At 50.2% G+C, this 22,262-nt stretch overlaps 11 protein-coding genes across 11 annotated transcripts; 4 read left to right on the forward strand and 7 right to left on the reverse strand.

The window, feature by feature from the left end:
* Positions 1–249: 249 nt before the first annotated feature.
* Positions 250–2,714, forward strand: N7519_006191 (1,4-alpha-glucan branching enzyme GLC3; the record flags this gene model as incomplete). The annotated part of the gene is made up of 8 exons (XM_057292967.1): positions 250–295; positions 353–477; positions 528–627; positions 679–791; positions 846–1,537; positions 1,594–1,929; positions 1,982–2,612; positions 2,688–2,714. The coding sequence occupies 8 exons, from the start codon at positions 250–252 to the stop codon at positions 2,712–2,714; spliced, it is 2,070 nt and encodes a 689-aa protein (XP_057147778.1).
* Positions 2,715–3,594: 880 nt separating this feature from the next.
* N7519_006192 (F1F0 ATP synthase subunit beta) lies at positions 3,595–6,005 on the reverse strand. Its single transcript, XM_057292968.1, has 6 exons — positions 5,833–6,005; positions 5,597–5,763; positions 5,372–5,457; positions 5,267–5,309; positions 4,827–5,143; positions 3,595–4,758 (listed from the first exon to the last, which is right to left on the reverse strand). Exons 1-6 carry the CDS (start codon positions 5,841–5,843, stop codon positions 3,826–3,828), a joined length of 1,557 nt encoding a protein of 518 aa, XP_057147779.1. The 5' UTR covers positions 5,844–6,005; the 3' UTR covers positions 3,595–3,825.
* Positions 6,006–6,946: 941 nt separating this feature from the next.
* Positions 6,947–8,013, reverse strand: N7519_006193 (cytochrome c oxidase subunit IV family protein; the record flags this gene model as incomplete). Its single annotated transcript, XM_057292969.1, has 3 exons — positions 6,947–7,036; positions 7,129–7,322; positions 7,491–8,013. 3 exons carry the CDS (start codon positions 8,011–8,013, stop codon positions 6,947–6,949), a joined length of 807 nt encoding a protein of 268 aa, XP_057147780.1.
* A 552-nt stretch (positions 8,014–8,565) lies between these two features.
* On the reverse strand, positions 8,566–9,271 carry N7519_006194 (actin-binding ADF family protein; the record flags this gene model as incomplete). The annotated part of the gene is made up of 5 exons (XM_057292970.1): positions 8,566–8,700; positions 8,766–8,814; positions 8,875–9,120; positions 9,193–9,203; positions 9,266–9,271. 5 exons carry the CDS (start codon positions 9,269–9,271, stop codon positions 8,566–8,568), a joined length of 447 nt encoding a protein of 148 aa, XP_057147781.1.
* Positions 9,272–10,279: 1,008 nt separating this feature from the next.
* N7519_006195 (glutathione S-transferase family protein) lies at positions 10,280–11,092 on the reverse strand (the record flags this gene model as incomplete). Its single annotated transcript, XM_057292971.1, has 2 exons — positions 10,280–10,837; positions 10,940–11,092. 2 exons carry the CDS (start codon positions 11,090–11,092, stop codon positions 10,280–10,282), a joined length of 711 nt encoding a protein of 236 aa, XP_057147782.1.
* A 716-nt stretch (positions 11,093–11,808) lies between these two features.
* N7519_006196 (SH3 domain protein) lies at positions 11,809–13,475 on the reverse strand (the record flags this gene model as incomplete). The annotated part of the gene is made up of 3 exons (XM_057292972.1): positions 11,809–13,186; positions 13,240–13,323; positions 13,384–13,475. 3 exons carry the CDS (start codon positions 13,473–13,475, stop codon positions 11,809–11,811), a joined length of 1,554 nt encoding a protein of 517 aa, XP_057147783.1.
* Positions 13,476–14,762: 1,287 nt separating this feature from the next.
* N7519_006197 (putative stress response RCI peptide) lies at positions 14,763–15,281 on the forward strand (the record flags this gene model as incomplete). The annotated part of the gene is made up of 2 exons (XM_057292973.1): positions 14,763–14,820; positions 14,890–15,281. The coding sequence occupies 2 exons, from the start codon at positions 14,763–14,765 to the stop codon at positions 15,279–15,281; spliced, it is 450 nt and encodes a 149-aa protein (XP_057147784.1).
* Positions 15,282–17,182: 1,901 nt separating this feature from the next.
* N7519_006198 (uncharacterized protein) lies at positions 17,183–17,516 on the reverse strand (the record flags this gene model as incomplete). The annotated part of the gene is made up of 2 exons (XM_057292974.1): positions 17,183–17,458; positions 17,511–17,516. The coding sequence occupies 2 exons, from the start codon at positions 17,514–17,516 to the stop codon at positions 17,183–17,185; spliced, it is 282 nt and encodes a 93-aa protein (XP_057147785.1).
* Positions 17,517–17,549: 33 nt separating this feature from the next.
* On the reverse strand, positions 17,550–17,789 carry N7519_006199 (uncharacterized protein; the record flags this gene model as incomplete). The annotated part of the gene is made up of 1 exon (XM_057292975.1): positions 17,550–17,789. The coding sequence occupies one exon, from the start codon at positions 17,787–17,789 to the stop codon at positions 17,550–17,552; it is 240 nt and encodes a 79-aa protein (XP_057147786.1).
* Positions 17,790–18,932: 1,143 nt separating this feature from the next.
* N7519_006200 (glutathione S-transferase family protein) lies at positions 18,933–19,837 on the forward strand (the record flags this gene model as incomplete). Its single annotated transcript, XM_057292976.1, has 3 exons — positions 18,933–19,286; positions 19,360–19,685; positions 19,735–19,837. The coding sequence occupies 3 exons, from the start codon at positions 18,933–18,935 to the stop codon at positions 19,835–19,837; spliced, it is 783 nt and encodes a 260-aa protein (XP_057147787.1).
* A 641-nt stretch (positions 19,838–20,478) lies between these two features.
* On the forward strand, positions 20,479–22,069 carry she9 (putative mitochondrion biogenesis protein (She9); the record flags this gene model as incomplete). Its single annotated transcript, XM_057292977.1, has 2 exons — positions 20,479–21,148; positions 21,213–22,069. The coding sequence occupies 2 exons, from the start codon at positions 20,479–20,481 to the stop codon at positions 22,067–22,069; spliced, it is 1,527 nt and encodes a 508-aa protein (XP_057147788.1).
* Positions 22,070–22,262: the final 193 nt, after the last annotated feature.

Consider the following 22,262-nt stretch of genomic DNA (forward strand, 5'->3'; position numbering starts at 1 on the left):
ATGCTCCACATCCCCACTGGAGCTCGAAGAGAATCAAAGTCCAATGCAAATGCATTTATAAAAGACGGAATTGGGACAAAAATAAAAATATCCACTTTGACTTTGAAATATCAAGGAAAGTTAAGAAGGACAAAGCGTTGAGGGGTTGATGTCACATGTTGAGAACCCCCCGCTGGAATTTCCTTGATCTGGACCTTCCAAGGTTCCCCCCATCTTCTCTCCACCTCCCCAGCTCTCTCCCCACCAGATATGCCTTCTACCATTGACAGCTCAAATATTCCCACTGATGGCACAGGTAAGCTTACAATTACTAGTATTTTCAAATGTGTTTCCAATTTTAACAAAAAAATAGGTGTTATCCAGCTAGACCCATGGCTGGAACCCCATCGCGATGTCTTGAAACATAGATACCAAGTAGTCGAGGAATGGGCCAAGACCATCAATGAAACAGAAGGTGGATTGGACAAGTTCAGCAAGGTGAATTGAGCTCCATTTATTGGTATCCTCTAAACTAATGCGTTTATCAGGGCTACGAAACCTTCGGACTTCATGCGCAACCCAACGGAGAGATCAAATACCAAGAATGGGCACCCAACGCAAAGGAGGCTTCTTTAGTCGGTGAATTCAGTACGTTGTGTACTACTGCCCATGTTTGGAGAGCTTGACTGAGACTGGCAGACAACTGGGACGTCAATGCCAACCCCATGACGAAGAACAGCTTCGGCGTCTGGAATGTAACGGTACCAGCGAAGAACGGCGTTGCCGCTATTCCCCACGACAGCAAGATCAAGGTAAGCACATCAACCCTGCACGTAAACAGAACACCCACTAAGAAGCTCCGACAGATCACAATGGTACTCCCCAGCGGCGAGCGCATCTACCGAATCCCCGCTTGGATCAAGCGCGTGGTCCAAGACCTGACCGTGTCTCCTGCATATGATGCCGTTTTCTGGAACCCGCCCGTAGACGAGGTACACAAGTTCCAGCACGCGCGGCCCAAGAAGCCGGAGAGCCTGCGCATCTACGAGGCACACGTCGGCATCTCGTCGCCGGAGACTAGGGTTGCTACATACAAGGAGTTTACGAAGAACATGCTGCCTCGTATTAAGTATCTGGGATATAATGCAATCCAGCTAATGGCCATCATGGAGCATGCATACTATGCTAGCTTCGGGTACCAGGTGAACAACTTCTTCGCGGCGAGCAGTCGCTACGGATCCCCAGAGGATCTGAAGGAGCTTGTTGACACAGCTCACGGCATGGGGCTGATCGTTTTGCTTGATGTGGTTCACAGCCATGCCTCCAAGAACGTCATCGATGGAATTAACGAGTTCGATGGAACGGACCACCTCTACTTCCATGGTGGTGCGAAGGGCCGCCATGAGCTGTGGGACAGCCGTCTGTTCAATTATGGAAATCACGAGGTGCTGCGTTTCCTTTTGAGTAATCTGCGCTTCTGGATGGAAGAGTATAAATTCGATGGATACCGCTTCGACGGTGTGACCAGCATGCTCTATACGCACCATGGTATCGGAACGTACGTGCATTATCCTCCTATTCTTTTTAGAAGAACCTGCTAACTAAAGGAAACAGCGGCTTCTCCGGCGGGTACCACGAGTACTTCGGGCCAGCCGTCGACGAGGAGGGTGTCACATACCTCACCCTCGCCAACCAGATGCTGCATGAGCTCTACCCGGACTGCATCACAGTCGCAGAGGATGTCTCCGGCATGCCCGCACTGTGTCTACCCCACGCACTAGGCGGTGCCGGCTTCGACTACCGCCTCGCAATGGCCATCCCAGACATGTGGATCAAGCTCCTGAAGGAAAGCACAGACGACGAGTGGGACATGGGCAGCATCTCCTTCACGCTCACCAACCGTCGCCACGGCGAGAAAACCATTGCCTACGCCGAAAGCCACGACCAAGCGTAAGTCCAACCTCCAAACCTATCTAACCAATCAACTAACCCATAACCCCAGCCTCGTCGGCGACAAGACCCTAATGATGTGGCTCTGCGACAAAGAGATGTACACACACATGTCCACGCTAACGGAGTTCACCCCGGTAATCGAGCGCGGCATGGCGCTGCACAAGATGATCCGACTAGTAACACACGCCCTCGGCGGCGAAGGCTACCTGAACTTCGAAGGCAACGAATTCGGACACCCAGAATGGCTGGACTTCCCCCGCGCCGGCAACAACAACTCCTTCTGGTACGCGCGCCGCCAGCTAAACCTAACCGAAGACCCGCTGCTGCGGTACCGCTTCCTGAACGAGTTCGACCGCGGGATGCAGCTAACCGAGCAGAAGTATGGGTGGCTTTCTGCGCCCCAGGCGTATATCAGCCTGAAGAACGAGAGTGACAAGGTCCTTGTCTTTGAGCGGGCTGGATTGCTTTGGATCTTCAATTTCAATTCTACGAAGAGTTTCACTGATTACCGTGTCGGCGTTGATGTTCCTGGTACGTATCGGATTGTTCTTGATACGGATGAGACGGTGTTTGGTGGGCTTGGGCGGAATGTTAAAGAGACGCGCTTCTTTACTACTGATCTGGAGTGGAATGGGAGGAGGAATTTCGTGCAGGTTTATATTCCTACTAGGACTGCTTTGGTATGTGTTTGGCCTTTTTCTTTACTCCCCGTCTGTGTTTGTTCTGGTTTGCTGACTTTGCTACGTTCCTTGCAGGTCCTGGCTCTGGAGAGTACTCTGTAATGTGAACGCCAATCCATGTCTGTGCCTGTGTCTTGCATGCAGCCGAGTCGGAGACTGAACTTCCGCTGCTGGTTATTTTACAAGGTGGTGTTCTTCGCTCGTGTGGTTGACGTGATTTGACCTACTTCCTCGTTGTCTAATCTCCTGCATTTGTTTCTAATCACGGCTATCTATGTCTAGCAACGTCTCATATCATATACATTGTTTTTTAAACGCATTTTGCATTGTAGACTGGACAGAGAGAGCTTCGAGGAAGATAGTGTGTTGCACTGCACGAGTCATCTGTAGGTAGTATAGAAAGACCCTCTCGAGGAAATAAGTTTCGGTATAGAGGCACCATATAACCTAGACCAGTCCCAGTCAGAGAATGACAGAACGAACTACAAGCTACAGATCAGCCAGAATGATCGAGTCGAGTAGCTGTACAGGGAAATGTACAACAGCATCCATCAACTGCACCTACACCTACATCTACATCTACATCTACACGAACAAAAAAACCCAGGACGCAATCACAAAGGAAAAGATGTCGAGAATCAGGTTTTGAACTCTAAATACACAAAATAATGAAACACGCCGGTCGAGGGGGGTTGTGTAAGGTATCTCCAATCCAGACCGGCTTTAAAAATCCCATCAACTCGCTAAGATAGAACGCATCACCCTCCCCCAAGCCATAAACAAAAACTCCCAATCATTCATCGTCAATCCCAAACACCACGATTCTGCCCACAGTACATCCCAGAATATTTCATATTCCCTTGCTCGGGTTCCTTTCGGATCGAGTCTAGAAAGAACAAAACAAGGGAGTTCCAACGTTGATGCGACAACCATGCAGCGAAAAAAACGGAAGTGAAATCAAATCCCCTTTCTTGTTGCATTCGTTTTTCTCTTAGATCGGGTAATGTACATAGTAATATACACGCCTCGAAAAAGGGAAATGGTGTTGTCGCGTACAACGTTGGAACATTTGAGTGTTCTGACAAAGGGAATTAAATGAGACTGGGAGAACCAATAGAGAATAGGTGAGGGAACAGAGGACAAGGAGAGGAAGAGCTTGAAGATGGAAGGGGGAAGTTAAGACGGCGCTAGCTAGCAAATGACAAAATTACATTTAGGCCTTGTTCTCAAGCTCAGCCAGAATCTTCTCACCCTTGGCGCGGGCAGCGTTGATGTCGCCAACCATGTAGAAGGCGGCCTCGGGGAGGTCGTCACCCTCACCAGCAATGATGGCCTTGAAGGAGGCAATGGTGTCCTTCAGGTCAACAAGGGTACCCTCGATACCAGTGAAGACCTGGGCGACGGCGAAGGGCTGGGACAGGAAACGCTGGAGCTTACGGGCACGCTCGACGGTGAGCTTGTCAGCCTCGGACAACTCGTCCATACCGAGAATGGCAATGATATCCTGGAGGGACTTGTACTCCTGGAGCATCTGCTGGACACGGCTGGCGGTGGCGTAGTGCTCCTCACCGATGATACGGGGGTCGAGCATACGGGACTTGGAGTCGAGAGGGTCGACAGCGGGGTAGATACCCAACTCGGAGATACCACGGGACAAGACAGTGGTGGCATCCAAGTGAGCGAAGGTGGTGGCGGGGGCGGGATCAGTCAGATCGTCAGCGGGCACGTAGACGGCCTGGACGGAGGTGATAGAACCCTTCTGGGTGGTGGTGATACGCTCCTGCATGACACCCATGTCGACAGCCAGGGTAGGCTGGTAACCGACGGCAGAGGGGATACGACCCAGAAGGGCAGACACCTCGGAACCGGCCTGGGTGAAACGGAAAATGTTGTCAATGAAGAGCAGCACATCCTGACCCTCCTGGTCACGGAAGTACTCGGCAATGGTCAGACCGGTCAGGGCGACACGGGCACGGGCACCGGGGGGCTCGTCCATCTGACCGAACACAAGAGCGACCTTGGAGTCACCCTCAAGCTGGATGACACCAGTCTCCTGCATCTCGTGGTACAGATCGTTACCCTCACGGGTACGCTCACCGACACCACAGAACACGGAGTAACCACCGTGGGCCTTGGCAATGTTGTTCTAAAAGGCCGAAGTATAAGCATTTTACGGTCATTTTCAATGGTAGAATAGAGAGGGGAAATCCTTACAATCAGCTCCTGAATGAACACGGTCTTACCGACACCGGCACCACCGAACAGACCAATCTTACCACCACGGGCGTAGGGGGCGAGCAGGTCGACGACCTTGATACCGGTGACGAGAATCTCGGCAGAGGTGGACTGGTCGACGAAAGCAGGGGGCTCGGCGTGGATGGGAGCGAACTTGGTGGCCTTGATGGGACCACGCTCGTCAATGGGGTCACCAGTGACGTTGATGATACGGCCGAGAGTGGAGGGACCGACGGGGATGGTGATGGGAGCACCAGTGTCCTCGGCGACGACACCACGGGAGAGACCCTCGGTACCTTTAGATGAGGTTAGTTGAAGCTCTCATATACAGTAGAGGCAGACTCAGTGGGTCCCCCGATCGGGTAGGGAACGACACGGTGGCCCAAGAAAGGGGTGAGAAGGGGGGGTGCGAAGCTTACCGTCCATGGCAATAGTACGGACGACATTCTCACCCAAGTGTTGCTGTAGGGCAATTGTTAGCTTTGGTCGATTTGAATCAAGGTTCAGCCAATCAGATCACGTACAGCAACCTCCAGAACGAGCTTCTGGCCGTTGTTGGTGGTGGTAATGGCGTTGTAAATGGCAGGGAGCTTCTCGCCGCTGAACTTCACTATAATATGGCGAATAGAAAGTCAGATACGGTTTTGTTGATGTTTTTGGGGTTGATTGCGATGATTTCGGCGATGGATTGGGTCCAGGGAAAAGATTTTCGCGAGGTGCCCATTCCGTCAGGAGTCGACAACACGTACCGTCAACGACGGCACCAATGACCTGGTGAACCTTTCCGGTCAGAGCAGCGTCGGAGCTAGCGAAGCGGGCAAGAGCCGGGAGAGCATTGGAGCGGACGGGCTGGAAGGCGCGGGCGACGGGGGTCGTCCGGGCAAAAGCAGCCCTGCCAAAGGACCGGGCGAGACCGCTAGAGAGATTAAAAAATTAGTTTCAAAATGAAAAAGAGAAGAAGCTTAAATGGATCAACAAGTCATACCTCTTGAACATGATGACGGTGTTGAAGAGCGAGATGTGATGGAAAGGAAGAGGTGAGGTTGGAACGGGAAAAGAGGGAAGAAGAGGAAGGGAAGAGGTTGGTGGATGGGGACTGCTGGCCCTTAGCCTTTCCGGGGCGGTTTTGCCGACGATCCCGTGATGAACCGAGCACCAACTTGAGCTTTCTACAGGGAAAGAGCTTAATTTTCTTATTTAGAATGATTTTTTATATAGAAATCTTCATCTTTATCTTTTTTAAATACCCATTGTCACTAATCTCGTGTGGTGAGGTGGTGACCGAGGAAAGCTCAGCCCGTTGCCCTGGAATTCGCGCACACACACCGGGGCTTGGCGGCCGGGTGCAGGGGAGCCACAGCGGTTTTTTACTGAATGACATGGCTGCCCCGGAGAAACCTCCATGATATTTCAATTAAAACATCTAGCCTGTACGGAGTAGGCTGGTGAAAGTGTTTAGAATGGAATATATCATGGAAGATGACCCTTTGGTCCGAACATCGGAAAAACTCTGACATGTTGTTGGGTCAACCAATTCCGGGTAGAAACGAACTTATATAGAATTTATAGACCTTATACACTAAATTATATATTCGAAGCTAATATTATGTTTTATATTCATTATAATTTCAATTCATATTTCTATTTCTATTATTTTATATCTCCATAAAAAACTAATTATTATTCTGTTACCCTCGAAACCGTGTTCCCGCAGGGATTCTCCGCACTTACGTTGGTTCCGAATCACTCCGTAGGCCACGCCATATCGGAACATTTGGAAGGAGACATATACACAGACACATACACGTATTTTATATCCTATATCACACCAAAACTCTTGCTCTATGGCTACAAAAGAGATACATTGATTATAGCACAGTACGGGATACACGCATTTTCCAATGCTTGCCAAAAAAGATAGAATGGAACAATCGACGGCCGCGCACACGGGCGGAGGCCCATCCTCCGATACAAAGACATGTCGAGCATGGCTATGGAAAGAGTAGCTTGTAATAAGATCGACATATAGGTCGTGCGATGGGTGCCGCCGTCCGTCCAGCGTAGTTATCAACTCATTCCCGGTCGGGCAACTGGTACACCTATGACTTCTCGGCAGGGGGGCTCTGGACGAAGCCCTTGCCTTCGTAACCCTCTTTGCTGATGCCGTGGATGGGGTTGATCTTCTCTTTCTGTAGTCGGATAGGTTAGCATCGTGCAACTCGGCTGGAGCAGAGACTTCTCCCGACTGCGGTCGGAAGGGGGAAACGGGAGTGATATGTACCAGGGCATATTCGTTGGAGGCCTCCTGCCACTCCTTGGACATGGTGGCGGGCTGCTTGCCGGCAAAGGCGTGGATGGCGTAGAAGACAGCAACGGAGACCGCAGTGAGCTGGAGCACCTTGGCGAACACGCGCATGCCCTCACCCTTGGGGGGCTGAGCGCGGGGGCCGTGGGCGCCGAAGGCAATGTAGTAAGCTGCAACAGAGGAAGAATTGATGTCAGCGGGAAATGGCTACTTGCAAAGACAATTGTGGAAGTTCGAGGGGGTGGGACCGTCCCGAAAACAGATAACCTCGGAAGCCCCAGGGTAGTCCAGGCGAGAGGCTGTCTTTCAAGGCCACCCGTTCTAGGAATATCACGTACCGGCCTTCTTCTCCTGCAGGGTCATCTGGTGCCAGTCAACCTTCATGCGGTCACGGAGCTGCATCCAGAGCTCGGCCTGCTCCTGAGGGGGCATGACCTCCCAGCGCTTCTCAATGTTGGCGAGGGTAGGGTTGGGGATAGCATGGTCCGAGGCAGCGCGGGTCTGCAGGGCGTTCACAGAGGCAGTCGGGGCAGCACGGATGGCCGCGGTGCTGCGAGGGACAGCGCGAGAGACGGTGCGAAGAAACATTGTGCGGCAGGCGGGAGGTGGCAGCACCACGTCTAAATCGAGTTCAATTGAGGTGATTAGAGGGAGGTCGGGAGGTTGAAAGCCAGAAAGCACGCCAGGGCACGGCTTAGGAGAGAGTGGAGGGGGATCGTGGATGGGGAATGACTTGAAGACGTTTCTTGTGGTTTGAGGTGGAAAGGCGAGGATCCGGTCGGGACTAGTGCGGTTTTGGTTTGGCCGGCTCCTCATTGGCTCGTCGCCCAAACCGGCTCTCCCAGTCAGCATCATCATCATTTTCAGCAATATGGCATGATGTTGATGTTCTTTTGAGTAGCTTGTGACCTCTTTTTTTAATATTTCAACTGTCATCACGCCTCTATTTGCTAATTTCCCCAGTTTCAGCCACTCGCTCAACTCTTTTTGACGGTCGTCGGAAGCTTTACCCGCCTATGAACTAACTCAGTCAAGCAATAACTTCGCCGGAAAAGCCAGGAGTCGTCCAGTTGCTTAACTATTCTACATTCAACGCCACACATCCTGAGAACCTCTCACCCACCATGTGCAGTACAACCAACAGGCAGCGAGATTTTGTGCCCGTTAACCAGATACTCTCAATCTGAAGTGGAAATCATTCAGAACGATTGGAACAAGGAAGTGGAATCAAGACTCTTCAGGCCTCTCGCGAAATGAAAACAAACACGGGCCAAGTCGTAACGGTCTTGCATTGCAACTAAGAAGAAAATGGGAGAACGGTGTGCAGAGAAGGTAATGAATTGATCGTTCCGCGGCGCCGTCAAGGGCGCACCCCTATCAGTCGCGCAGCCCGGATCCAGCCGGCGCTATCATCTATGCCTTGCCACCGCTGGCCTCCTTCAGGACTGTCTTCCACTCGATATCGGACTTGTCATCGGCGTGGATGGAAGTGACGACGTTGAGCGCGTTCTTGAGAACCTCGCGGGTGCTGGCGTAGATCATGGACCACTGAAAATGGAATTAGTTATTGGGTCTGAGATTGGGTTTGAACCTGGGTCTGGTGGGAAACTTACGAGAGTGGGGGTCTCGCTAGGCACCCAGGAGATGAAGATAATCTTGCTTCTGTGGGAATAATCAGGTTAGCGGGGGCCGGAGAACAATTGTGATCATGGGAATGCGCACCTCTTGCCCTCGCCGGGAAGCTCGTACTCGACATCGTAGACGGCGTAACGGGGGGCGACACGGCCCTGGCTGTCCTTGGCATCGGCGAGCTCGTTGCGGAAGACCTCGTAGTCCTGGTCCTTGCCGACTGAGTCTACGACAACCGACTTCTTGTCGTCGGCGATCTTGTAGATGATGTACTTGGTCTTGCCGTGGCTCCGGCTGAAGTCTTGGAAGGCAGTGATGCAGTCATCCTGAATCTGGACACTGTAGGCAGGTGTCAATAAATGGTGGAAAGTGAGGGGAAACCGGTTGCGAGCGCAGGAACCGACGACTTACCCGGATGCGAGCTGCGCGATATCATAGTCAGCACTGAATGTTGTATACAATGGGTTTGGGAGTCAATACTAACCGACATGATGGCTTATGTAGATGAAGGAGACAAAAAACGGACGGGGCTGTCTAGCGCTATGTCAGTGGCTGGGGTGGCCAAACTCAGGGGAATCCCTCGAGCTTCTCGGTTTGGTATGAGAAGCCAAAGTAGTATGCATTCCAATGACTTACAGGGATTGAAGGAGGCGGGGATCGAGGCAACGGAGACGGATGAGACGGGGAAAGATGGAGTTTGAGGGGTGAATTGTTTCCCAGGTGTTGCCATGACCATAGTGGGGGTTGCTGCACGTGATATCAGACTTTTGGTGATTAAAGTGCTCGGTACCTGTTTACAAGTGTAATTACATGTAGAGAATTGATCTAATATGGTTTTTAAAGGTTTTTAATATTTCCAAGGCCGTTGGGGCTTTTGACTTGGGGAATGACATATATTGTCTGGCGTATGCGTTGATAATGAACAATGTTTGTGTGCTCACGAGTCTTTTCCATTTGCATCCTCGAAGTATCAGATACTCCGTACATGATGTACGTCGGCTTTCGAAATCACACCATCCTAGACTACAGCTGCATAACATGTATGGAGTACATAGATGTGAGCTTCTCTCCAATGTGGGTGTCTGCGAGCTAAAATTGGCCGACCTTCAACCATGGGACACGTCAGTGGCTATTTTTGTCCAGGCCCACCATATGCAGACTATAGTACTGTAGGTTGTATATTCAAAGATGTACTGCGTCTGCCTATTATTATTCTACTGCCTAATCACAGATATTCAGTATCTAAATATATAACTTGGTAATGCTGGGAATCTAGCATCATACCCAAAATATATATATTATATAGCCCGGCAAGAGTGTATAGCTTCCCACTGAATCAATATAGATTGAAACCAGAAAATATATAAAAAAAACACATAGGTATCAACACGACAAATTCATTTCTCATTCCTAAATCCATAAACAACATAAAAAAAAAAATAGCCCAACCAGTAGATATGTACCAACCCAACCCTAAAGCCTGGTACAAACACAAGACCTAAACCTTCGGCGCCGGCGCAAACTTAGCCCTCATCTTATCCGCGACAAGCTTCTCATCATAAATGAAATTAACACTCTCATGCGCAACCGTCGCCTCAGCCCAGCGCTTAAACCTCGGAACCTGCTCTAGCAAAGCGGGCAACTTAGCCGAAACAAGACCATGCTCAGGCTTAGCGAAGCTCAGAATCCTCAACAAGAACGGGCCAGCCTGAACCTCCGCCAGGGTCAATTTCTCACTACCACCAAAGAACGGACCCTTGCCTTCCGTGTCGGCCAGGAGCGGCTCAACCTCCTTCACGACAGCAGCGACCAGCTGCTCGGCGGCGGCATCGCGCTCGGCGTCATCGGCGGCGCGGATACTGGCGAAGAAAGAAGGTAGGGCTTTGCTGAAGAAGGCGTCGACGAAGAAAGAGAGACGGGCGCGGTAGAGGGCGTTTTCGGTGGGTGAGGATGGGGGGAGGAGGTGGCTTTGGTGGGCGTCTGCGAGGAATTGCGCGACGATGCCGGATTCGGTTATGATGTTTCCATTGTAGGAGATAGTGGGGACGAGGCCACGCTGTTGAGGGTGTTAGTATACAGTTCACAGTGTATGATTCGTAGTATGTAGTGTACGTCGATTGATGAAAGAGTGGGTGTTGAGAAGAGCACTGTCACTTACCGGGTTGATCTCCAGATACCACGGCTCGCGCGGTGTGCTCAGGTCAATTGTGACTTCTTCGTAGTCAAGGCCGATTTCCTTGAGAGCAATGTGCGCGCGATGGGCCCAGGGGCAGAGGCGGCTGGTGTAGAGGATGATCTTTGGGGAGGACATTATGGATTGATATGTTGTGTGATTGCGTAGGAGTCGAGATCAGGGAAGGAAGTTATATAGAGCAAGACACGCCATTATAAATGACATTGCGAAATCCAAAGAGGGGTTGGATTAGTAAAAAGCAATTGTTAAGCAATCGCGAAATCGAGGGATTGATTCCGCTAACTCCGTGCCCGGATAAGAATTGAGCAGAACCTGGGTGAACCTGATATATCTTCAATGTTTGGGTTACATATTGAGAAATTATTGTACCTTAATTAAGGTCCAGCTTTGATAAAATTGGTCTAATTATGTACATACATTAAAGCGTGCACTATATGTGCCCGATATCTTCTGACCAAACCTTCAGCGGCGTTCATCCATCGGGGTATAGAAATGGTCTCAAGTGGCAACCCAGGTGTAGTACGTAAAAAGACCGGAGATGTGCTCTAGGAGAAAAGAGCACATTGACCGAGCCCGATGCGCCAGCGACCGGTTCCACACGGATCAAGTGGAAGAAGATAAATGGAAAAAATGTCAAAATAAGGAAAGGACGAGATGACCGTCATAAAATGGGGGGTATATCGAATACGAGTATAAATGAGCATGGAGCCAATCGTTGAGATTGGGAGGATGGCCAGCCAGGGCGTGAAAAGCACTGGAAGACGGAACAGAAGGATCAACGCGCTGTCGTCAAGACGTAATTTTGCATGAAAACTGAGAATTGAGAACCGTGCTCAAACTTCCTCGTCTTCCTGGCCGCCGTCGATGATCTTGTGCCAGTGCTGTGGTAGACAGACACAGACCAATGGGAAAGCCTTGATCTCGCCTGACGGCATGGGCGACGAAGCGCCATGCATACGCGAGCCGTTCGAGACACCACTGTCGCGCTGTTCGCGGTAATTCAAGTCTTGGTCCTCGGCGCGCTCGGGGAGGCGCACACCCGTCGCCCAGCCATCGTCCCAGATGCCAATCACCCTCAACATCTCGCCTCGGTCGAGTTCGAATTCGTCGCCTGCGCGTGGCGAGTACGCCCAAAGGACGGCAACCTTGTCGCCAGCATGAATCTCATCCTGAGAGTAGTAGTCGCGGAAATAAGACAGCTGCTCAGATCGACCACTGGTTACTGCTTCGGGAGAAGAGTATTGGTTTGTCGGGGCGGAACGAGGCGAGCTGTCGCTTTCTAGTCCAGCCAGAACCGAGCTACTCGAGAGTGAGCCATGGCGTTTCCCTGTTACTGGTGGGATTCTCTTCGACATAGCTCCTGGACTAGCGCCCATGCCTTCTGAGTCTGATGTGTCGCTGTACTTGGCTCCGCCTCCGTACATCGCTGCAGAGGTACGCGAATAGGCGGGCGATGATGTACTGGGCATTTCGCGCAGCGCAGACATCCGTGTGACTCGGCCTCCTGGGACCATATTGTACGACGTTGGGCTTGGGGGCTGTTGCGTCGATGGCGATCCACCCTTTCGTTGTGGGTTTGGTTGGTTGAGCGCGTCATTCTGAGTCCGGCGGCGGCGGCGCATGAAAATGCAAAAGAAGGCGAGTGCACCTAGAATGGCAGCTCCTACAACAGAGCCAATTACGATACCAGCAATTGCGCCGCCCGACAAGCCATCGCTAGAATCTCCAGTGGCGGAAGGCAAGGGCGTGAGAGGTGGTAGAGTAGCAGTCGGTATTGGGACACCGTCGCAGCGGCTTGTGGCGTTGGATTTTGTGCAGCAGCTATCGGTGCCGTTCGCACAAAAAGTGCAGAGACCAATGGTATTCGTTCCAAAGCCACAGTTGTCCGGCTCATTCGCAGCTCCTTTGACACAATCTCCAGAGAGGGCGTCGGATGGTTTTTCGCAGATGGTCAATTCGGCGTAGATCAGGTCCGTGTAATTCTTGTCGGTCTCGCCGCATAAGTCTGTATTTGCCATGGTCTCCTGTTCACTCCGGGCCCAAAGTGCACATGTGTCGACGCAAATTGGTAGGGAGTCATCTCCGGAAAGTTTGCAGTCTGATATGGAGCTTTGCACGACACTGCTGCACAAAACACTGGTTGTATACTGAGCATAGTAGTTGTTGGGCGCGCTTGAATTGATGCCTTGGCATCCCAGTAAATCATCATATCTGGGAGTGCCTGTTAGTGACTCTTTTCCCGGTCTATTGGTGTCAACACATACTTGGTCGAGATATATGACCCACGGACATAGTCATTTAATGAATTATCGAAATCCGTCACATTCGATATGTTTTCAAGGAATGGGCTAACAGCGCATTGTCAGCAAGTATTTTCTCCATGCCTAATTGGGCGTGTTCCCACTCACAAGCTCGCATATAGGCTGGAACTGGTCGAAATTGACGCGCTACTCCAGGCAGGACAGGCACTTGACCCCGAGAGGGAAATGCAGTTCGACATGCCGGACGAATTTGGCGGTCCTTATAGATGAACCCCTTTGGGTTATATCCGCGGAATGTGTCAATTGCGATCGAGAATGTTCCAGGACTCGGATATTCGAAGAGAAGATAAAATCGTCGACCCCAGGCCGAAACTCAGAAGAAAAACGCGTGAAAAGCAGGTAAACGAGTGACTCGGGGTTCTGCCCGGAAGGAAAGGTCAACCGAGCCCCGTAGGCCTGAATTCGAAATGGGAAAAAGAGATGACAAGATGAAGTTCTAAGAATGGAAAGACAAGATTAGACCGACGGTCTGGGCTTGTGGGTAACAGGGGGGGCCAGGGAGATGAACTGCTGGGAAAAAAGGGCAATTATGAAACACGGAGAGGCATACGGAATAAACTGTACAGGTTCACGCTAAACTCGATCTTGATCCAGATAGAGGGACTTGTAGAAGACAATTAATATAAAAAGGGGGAAATTGTTCCGTTGTTTACCTTTTTATTTTCTCTTTGTTTGGACTCATTTAGGTATCAACGTTCAATTGGGACTGAAATCCTCTACATCCTGTACTTTGTATATTTGCATAAAATACAACGACAACTATCAAAGTCAATTCTGATTGGCAATGGCCGTTTGTCAAATTCTGACCGGTCCCTCTCTTCACCTCGCTAATGACCCGTTCGCGGCTCAGACAGGACGATCGCTATCACCAGCCGTCTGGAGACAATCGAAAACTCGGAAATACTATGTTGTATTACAACAAGCTTCAATTTTATTTCCCGGATTCCCTTGCGTCCTGCACAGAATTTGCCAATAGATGTAGCACATTTCAACGTATGTGAGGTATCGGTTGGGAATGCGAGGGACCAATTTGGACTCCGGTACGGGGGAATACGGAGTACAGGGTACCAATCAACAAGCAGCAGGTACCCGGCAGACACAAGTACCAGGTACTTACATAAGACGTGTTAAATCAAACCCGCTTGGGCAGACATCTGATAAGTCTGATTTCTATAGATCATCAAATCAGTAATATGGACACCTTGCTTTGAAGTAGAATATATTGTAGAAAGTCATATAATATTACTTATGTACTCCGTACCTACTCCCGAGGTCCGTTCATGTCAATGTAGGGCTTGGCAAATTATAGTCATGTGACCATTGACATCATCTGATCTGGACCAGGCTGCCGTCAGACAATCTGCGACTCATCCAACCTGTGGAAAACCTCTAACCATTGCCACACATTTCCAGTCTACTTTGATACAACTCACATTTTCTATAAGATCTCACTGACACCGTGAGCCATGTGCAGCTCCGACATTTTCCTAGCGGTACTCGCTGTCTTCTTCCCACCTATCGCAGGTAAGTCCAAACCCGCAGACCAATACACCTACACTCTGTGCAATGCTAACCAAACCCCCGCATCAACAGTCTGGGTCAAGGCTGGGTTCTGCACTGCAGACTCGATCATCAACATAACCCTCACCCTACTCTGCTTCTTCCCGGGTCTCATCCATGCATGGTACATCATCCTCAAGTATCCGGAACCATACGATGACGACGTAGCCTACGAGCCCATCCCCGGTGGCGGGAGTCGGCGTCGCGATCTGGAGAACGGCACCGTTACCTACTACTACGTTTCGCGCCAGCCCCAGCGCGGATATGGCACAGTCGATAACCAAGGCCAGCAGGCGCCTCCTCCGGCGCACAAGCCACACAACCAGACTGAAGAAAGTGGACATGCTGGGAGCAGCAGTGCACCGCCGCCACCCACTTATGCCGAGGCTGTGAAGGGCGACAATAAGGTGCAGAGTCACGAATGAGAATGAGGCTGGACTCGTTGGCTTTGCTTGTGGGCGGCGGCCTCGGCTTGCCATTGTCTCATCGGTCACTCTGTTCCCCGCCCGGTTGTACTATCCATACCCCTCCGCTTTGCTGTTCTTGTACACGCACTTCTTGAGAACTGCATTGTTATGTTATGATTTGACGAAGGAATGTTCTATGTAATTCTGATTTCCTTGATTTTGTTCACTTATGTGTATCTTCTTCGATTGTATGTTCTGTAAGGCCCTAGGTGCGTGATACTATACCAGTAATTTTTATCCTAGCCTTGGAGGCATTTAGCGCTACCTAGGTAACTTGACCTTTGGCTGAAAAGTCCTAGATATAAAATTCAACACACCCCACCTGAACAATTTCCATGTTGACAAGTTGCTATATGTTTTGGGACTTCTTGTAGACTGTCAATCGGAATAGAGTTTAGGGAAGAGAGAGAGACTAAAGATGATCTCGACGACGGATATATCCCATCTCTCCAGGGGTTGTTCTAAAAAAGTAGTGTGAGTACACGGCAAGATGTCTCATATTATCAATAATTATATACGATACCTTGGTAGCTACTAGCAGAAGGGATCGAGTGTCTTGTAGCCTTTTAGTAATATAAGAGAACGAAAGTCAGAAACTGTCCAAAACCGGCTTCGTGGCCTAGTGGTTAGGGCATCCCGCTTGTAGGTCTTCGACCACAGCAACGGGGGGGATCACGCGTTCGATCCGCGTCGGAGCCTTTTTTTTGCGCGTCACACCTTTTGACCTTGCATGAGATGTCCAATATTTTTAGTAGCGTACACCACCCTGGAAGACCTGGACCACATTGACAGCTTCAGTTCCACACGTCAGCGAAACTCCCGGACCCGCCCCCATACCCATCCGGATGAATTATATCCAGACCAAAAGACAGGATGGCGAAGTAGAATCTGCCTCTCATTGTCACCGAGCATCACTAGTGCATTATGTTGCCTCGGTTGCGCCGGACTTGGACAAAATAGGTACCAAGGCAGATGCTCTGTCTCAACAATAGCCAACCATACTGGCTGTCTCAAACATACATGTACAATGTCAAGCCTCCATACCTGGAGATATTATGGCTAAACTTGGACTCCAAGAATAGCACTAATCCCCTATACAGATGAGGTAGGATGCCCTATTCTCACTTATTTTTTTTACCTGAGATGTCTCTCGATTTGATATGCGTATGGTCTTGGTTTTGATAAGGCGACTACTAGAGGGAGGCGAAGAGGGAAGTCGTTAGGGAATGTTCAGCTTCTTGCTCTGCTACCTCTGGGGTCACATCGAACACAGTTCCATCTCCGATATCCGCCGATAGCAAAAACCATAGGATATTAGTTGATAGAGAGGGTTGAGGTAAATTCATATTTGTATTGGATGACATAGTGAGGTTACTTGTATGTCACACTCGCGAGCCTGATTGAACCGACTTGACCGAACTAGGTGATTCCGGTTTGGGGGCGTCAGGAAGAAGTCACGCACGGCTGTTCTGCTGTGGTTGGCGTTCACATTGGCTTCATGGATGACCTTTTGGGCCTGGGAGCTTCAGTCATCGCGTATGGATACTGCTCTTATGGAGTTCTGCTCGTCTGACCATATTTTTTTCAGATCTCCTCATTAATCAGGAATCCGAAACGGGTATAGTGTACAATCTTAGCACGCCTGTCGCGCTGTCATACGCGCCTCAATTGCTAGCAGTACTAAGATTAGTAGGACTATATAGTTATAGAGATAGGTATGGATTCTGTACATACGTATGTACCGAGCAGGTACAACATCGGTAAAGGCCTTGAGCGTTGGGCGGGGTGATGACATGGTTGATGAGCTGTTGCTGGCTGGAATCTCGATGTTTTTGAGACAGAGAAAAAGCCCTGGCGTTCTATTGCATTGACATGACCGTAATACTATATCTGCTCTTTCGTTCGGGGATCAAGAGATGTTGGGTTGCTATCATGTTCAAGAGCGGAGATATGATATTGTCACCAACGATAGAGCTGGCAGCATCAGAAATATCATCGTTCATTCCAGGCAGTTCTCCCATTTCGCCAGTCAGAAGCTGCGACTCCGGTACGGGCCAGGTCCGCTGATGTGACTCGCACCGATGCTTCTGGCCACGCTGCATATCAGGTTGTTGCGAGCTTCCGTGTAATGGCATCTAGGATTGTGAGCACCGTGCGCAGTGCTTTCTGGGGAAGTCTTGGACTTACCGACATCATCGCAAGAGAAGCACTGGTATTTCACGGTTCCTAAGTGCCAAATCTTAGGCTTGAAGCGATGTAAACTCGATGACCTTGTAAGCGTGTGCCTCGTTGTTGCGAGGATTTTGAGCTAGCTATCTGGATATGTCTGCAGTAGTTCCGAATCATGCTTGTGGTTTGGTTGACTGATTCAACGGGCACTCGACGCTTGTCCCCATCGAGTCGGGTGCGATTCATGCCGCTTCCGGCAACGACATGTCCGAGGTAGTATGCTCCATTGTTGAGCATTTTTGCATATGCATCCCGCTCCTTTTCGAATTGTCGAATACACTTTAGCGCAGCCTCACACTCACCCCGGCAGAATCTGGCAGCCATCCATCTTCTCCTTTGTCGACCTCGGCTTTTGAGGTATAAAAAGAAGCGCCTTCATCTCTTTAATGGACTGATTCAGTGATTTGATCGTGGTTCTCAGGTCTAGGGGTGCTGGGTGGTTGATTCGAGAACGCGTTTGGTCCCGGGGAGAGCCTGATATCACACTCGGCTGAGTTACCTTTGAGCAATAATTGAGTTGACAACTCGGTTATTGTAGTCACCGACATTTGGATGATTGGAAGGACGGTTGGTCGGCAGACTCATCAACCTGGATGGCCTATACCCTTACTAAATCAGTTATGAGGCATCAGGTGTTTATCCTGGATACCATACCAACTATACCTGCTAGGAATGGCTCTGAACCGTTGTAAATAAGTGTGGATGTATAGAACAAGAAGATGAGGACATTGGTATGAGGGATGTCCGGTTTAAGGATTTGATAATGGCAACTAGTACTGAAGAGCACTAGGCCTAAAATGGGCTTGTTGCCCGGGTGATATAGATGAATGGTGTAAGGTTAAGAAGAGAGGTGATAGTATATATGTGAAGAGAAGAAGATGTGAAAAGATATAGAAGAATGAAATATGTAAAACATTGACGGTATAGTAGGTAACAGCATAGGGTGAGCTGGTCATACCTTCCTAGGATACCTAGGATATAGATCCTTAGAATAATCTTAGTGGCCAGGACAATCTGACAGCATCAGTAATGAGGCTCTTTTGGAGGGCCAAAAGCCGCAGATGCCGTGGCCGGTTGGGCTCGCCAAAGACCGATTGGACGGAGACTAAACCTCTGTCAGCCACCAGCTATCTTGGCCTTAGCATATACGTATTCAAGATAGACGTATGCAAGTGCACGGTGTTTCTCTCCGGCTATTATGATTCTCTGCCTGTTCTAGGCCGCGTTTTACGTTCTTTGTCTAGGCTCCAATGCAGTGCACGTGGTCGCTTTGTATTTCCTAAATCTCTCTCTGCCTCTCGCGCTTCTTTATCCATGCCCAAGAGCACAATCTCCCACCACAGTCATCCCTCAGCCCTCATCACACATCGATCGCCCATAATGGCTGTGTCCCTCAAGTCAGGCCCCGCCATTACTGTTTTTCGGGGCTTCCCTGAAAAAGGCTGCTACACCTGGTCACCGTTTGTCACTAAGCTCGAGGCCCGCCTGCGCTTCGGCAATATTAGCTACAATGTCGACGTAGGCTCACCCCTAAAATCTCCTAGGGGCAAGCTGCCCTACATCACACTCGAGCGCGATGGCCAGTCTCAATCTATCTCCGACTCCACCCTGATTGCAAAGACATTCATTGAGTCTGGATATCTGGAGGATCTCAATTGCAGACTCTCCCCCGTAGAGAAAGCCCAGGACCTTTCCCTCAAGGCCCTGCTCGAGGATAAGCTCTATTTCTACCAGGTAATACGAGCCCCATTCACATTCCAACACAGTACACACTCGGGATCAATACTAAAGCCTACAACTAAACTAGGGCCACGAGCGGTGGGTCGTAAACTACTACGCCATGCGCTCCAAGATTCTGGCCAGCATCCCTTGGCCTGTGCAGGTGATTGTCGGCAACATAATCTACAAGAAGAACGTCCGCAACCTGCAGGGTCAAGGAACGGGCGGCTTTTCCGCCCAAGAAATCGCCACGTTCCGGCAAGAAATCTGGGAATCTGTCAACTCGCTTGTATCGGCCGCGCACGCCCAGCATCGGGATCGGGAGGGACCGTTCTGGGTATGGGGTGGCGATGCCCCCACTGAGGCCGATGCTGTGCTGTTTGGCTTTGTCGTGTCGGCGCTGGTCTGTGGAGCGTAAGTACATAAGTACACCTGACGATAGATCGTGCTGACTTTTCAAAAGGGCCCCGGAAACCAAACAGATTGTGAACAGTTACCCAGCTTTGGTAGAGTATGCTCGCAGGATTCATGACAAGTATTTCCCGGATTATCAGCTTTGGGAATAAATTTGCATTTTGTACTGGATTTGTTTCTCTTGGATTTGGAATTGTAAACGGTACTAGGGTAGTATAATGTCGTTGCACATATTCGCTCACTTGAACAATATCTATCTCTGGCATTATTCATAGTTATAGATCGTTAGATGTAGTCTAGCCTTAGCTATATCATTTCCTCCCCGAAGCCAGTGCCCCACCAGCTTATAACCTATCTGTCACATACACATGACTATAACATGTTTATAGACCTAGTAAACTCGACTGTTGATCCCCAGGATTCAATTGGGGCCCTCTTTTAGCGACAATACTGTTCCGGAGATCTAATCCTCCGAGCATACTCAGCAGGGCTATGGATGGTTGGAAAACATAAAATTATCTCAGTATCTAAGTACGTATGTTGTTCGGAGGGTATGTGACCAGAGCCTCAATATTTTGGCTCTTGTTGTCCTCATGGCATGTATTTTGTAGCCAAAACTATGGAGGAAAAGCTGTTTCGCTAATAAGCCAGAACATTACCTTAATACAATTGACCAGATATGTAGTAAAGTAGTAAAAACACAACATTTTCAAGGTTATATCCATAGAAGCTTCTACATTGACCCATCTAAAGCAATCTGATAAGGCTATCCGAGGCCAAGTTCCGTCCCGAGATGATCCTCACCCGGTCATTCTTTGCACCACCACCACTTCCTGCCACAAGCCCGTGGCCCTTGTTTTGGCCATGCAGTCTATGCCACAGCTGCTTAGACAATCGCTCCGGTCAAGTCTCCAACTCACAAACACCTCCTCCCCGTGCGAGCGCACATCCGCCTGCATTCTCCGTCAGACCGACTCCGCGGAGCTTCTCCGCCTGCGTACAATGTCAATTCCGCCGACAGCCAGGCATATTTTCGGCCTTCAATGACAGAGAGAAGTTCTCCGCTGATACCGAGAGGTTAATCAGGGAGAAAGAGAAAGAACTGGCCGACCTGGAGCTCGCCTCGCGCGACCCGGCTCCGATCCCGGGCGTGGAGGCGGGCAGTTCTCTCGATTCGGTGCCTCCTGCCACAGAGACCAATCAGAACACCACACAAACACAACCACAAACAAAAGAGAATGAAAAAGAACAGCCAGTCTCGCAGGATGGAGATGCTAGTACCGCTAGCACGACGAGCGGAGGCTTGCCCTCGTACTTGGAAAGCCGTCGGTCAAAATGGTCCAAGCAGTTCAGCACAGTGATGGACAATCTGCAGTCCAATGTTTTCGTAGCGGGTCAGCGTTTAAATGACCTGACTGGATACTCCAGTATCGAAGCTCTGAAGAACGATATCCAGTTCCACGGTATGTAGCATAGCACCGTCGAAACCGATCCACGAAATCCGAGACACTAATCCCAATTATCCAGAAAACCGACTCCGCACCGCCCGAACAAAGGTCAAGGAAGCGAAAGAAGAATACTCCGCAGCGATCAACCGCCGCTCGACCTCCCAACGCGAAGTAAACGAGCTCCTCCAACGCAAGCACGCCTGGTCCTCAACAGACCTGGAGCGATTCACCCTCCTCTACCGCAACGACCACACAAACGAGGTCGCCGAGACCGAGACATCCCAGGCTCTGTCAGCCGCAGAGCGCGAAGCCGAAGAGGCAGCCGCGCAACTGAGCAAGAGCATCCTCTCGCGATACCACGAGGAGCAAGTCTGGTCTGATAAGATCCGCCGTATGTCGACATGGGGAACATGGGGTTTGATGGGCGTGAACGTCCTGCTATTCCTTGTCTTCCAGATTCTCGTGGAGCCGTGGCGTCGGAAGCGACTCGTCAAGGGTTTCGAGGATAAGGTCGTTGAAGCATTGGAGAAAGAGAAGGTCTTGAACCGGGCTATGTTTGCTGAGAACGCTGCTTCGGCCTCGGCGCTGCCGAATACTACTATCCTCCCTGAGGTTATTGATTCTACCGATGAGAACATAATTGAGACCGCTCCTCGTTTGATTGAGCCGGAGCTTACTGCGACGGAGATGGATGCGTCCGCTACGGGGTCTAGTGTTATGGTGGCTGACGCTAATGCCCAGTCTCTTCAGACCCGTCTCTCGAATATTACTTCGCCGGTCTTGTCGCTCGAGTACTGGAGGCAGGTGGCTAGCGAGTTCTTCAGTGATCGCAGCATTGCTGTCTCCCAGTTCGATCTCACCACTGTGGCTCTCCAGAGTGCTGCAGCTGGTGCAGCTGTGACGGGCCTACTATTCGCCCTGATAGGATCTCGGTAAAGAATTGTTTCATTTGAGCATGTTATAGTGCATTGCCAGCGGGAACTCAGCATGTCCTGTTTCATGCCTGGTCTCATTTGACCCTTTTGGTTGGGGTGGTTATACTTGTACATACAATTGAGAAGAATAGATAAGCAGTTGGATATAGCCTTGGAATCGAATATAGTGTATGACTACTGGAGTATTCCAAGTT

The sequence above is a fragment of the Penicillium mononematosum genome, assembly GCF_028829835.1.
Source record: "Penicillium mononematosum strain IBT 11891 chromosome Unknown utg000003l:1.0-8172316.0:1.0-8177699.0, whole genome shotgun sequence".
NCBI lineage: Eukaryota > Fungi > Ascomycota > Eurotiomycetes > Eurotiales > Aspergillaceae > Penicillium > Penicillium mononematosum.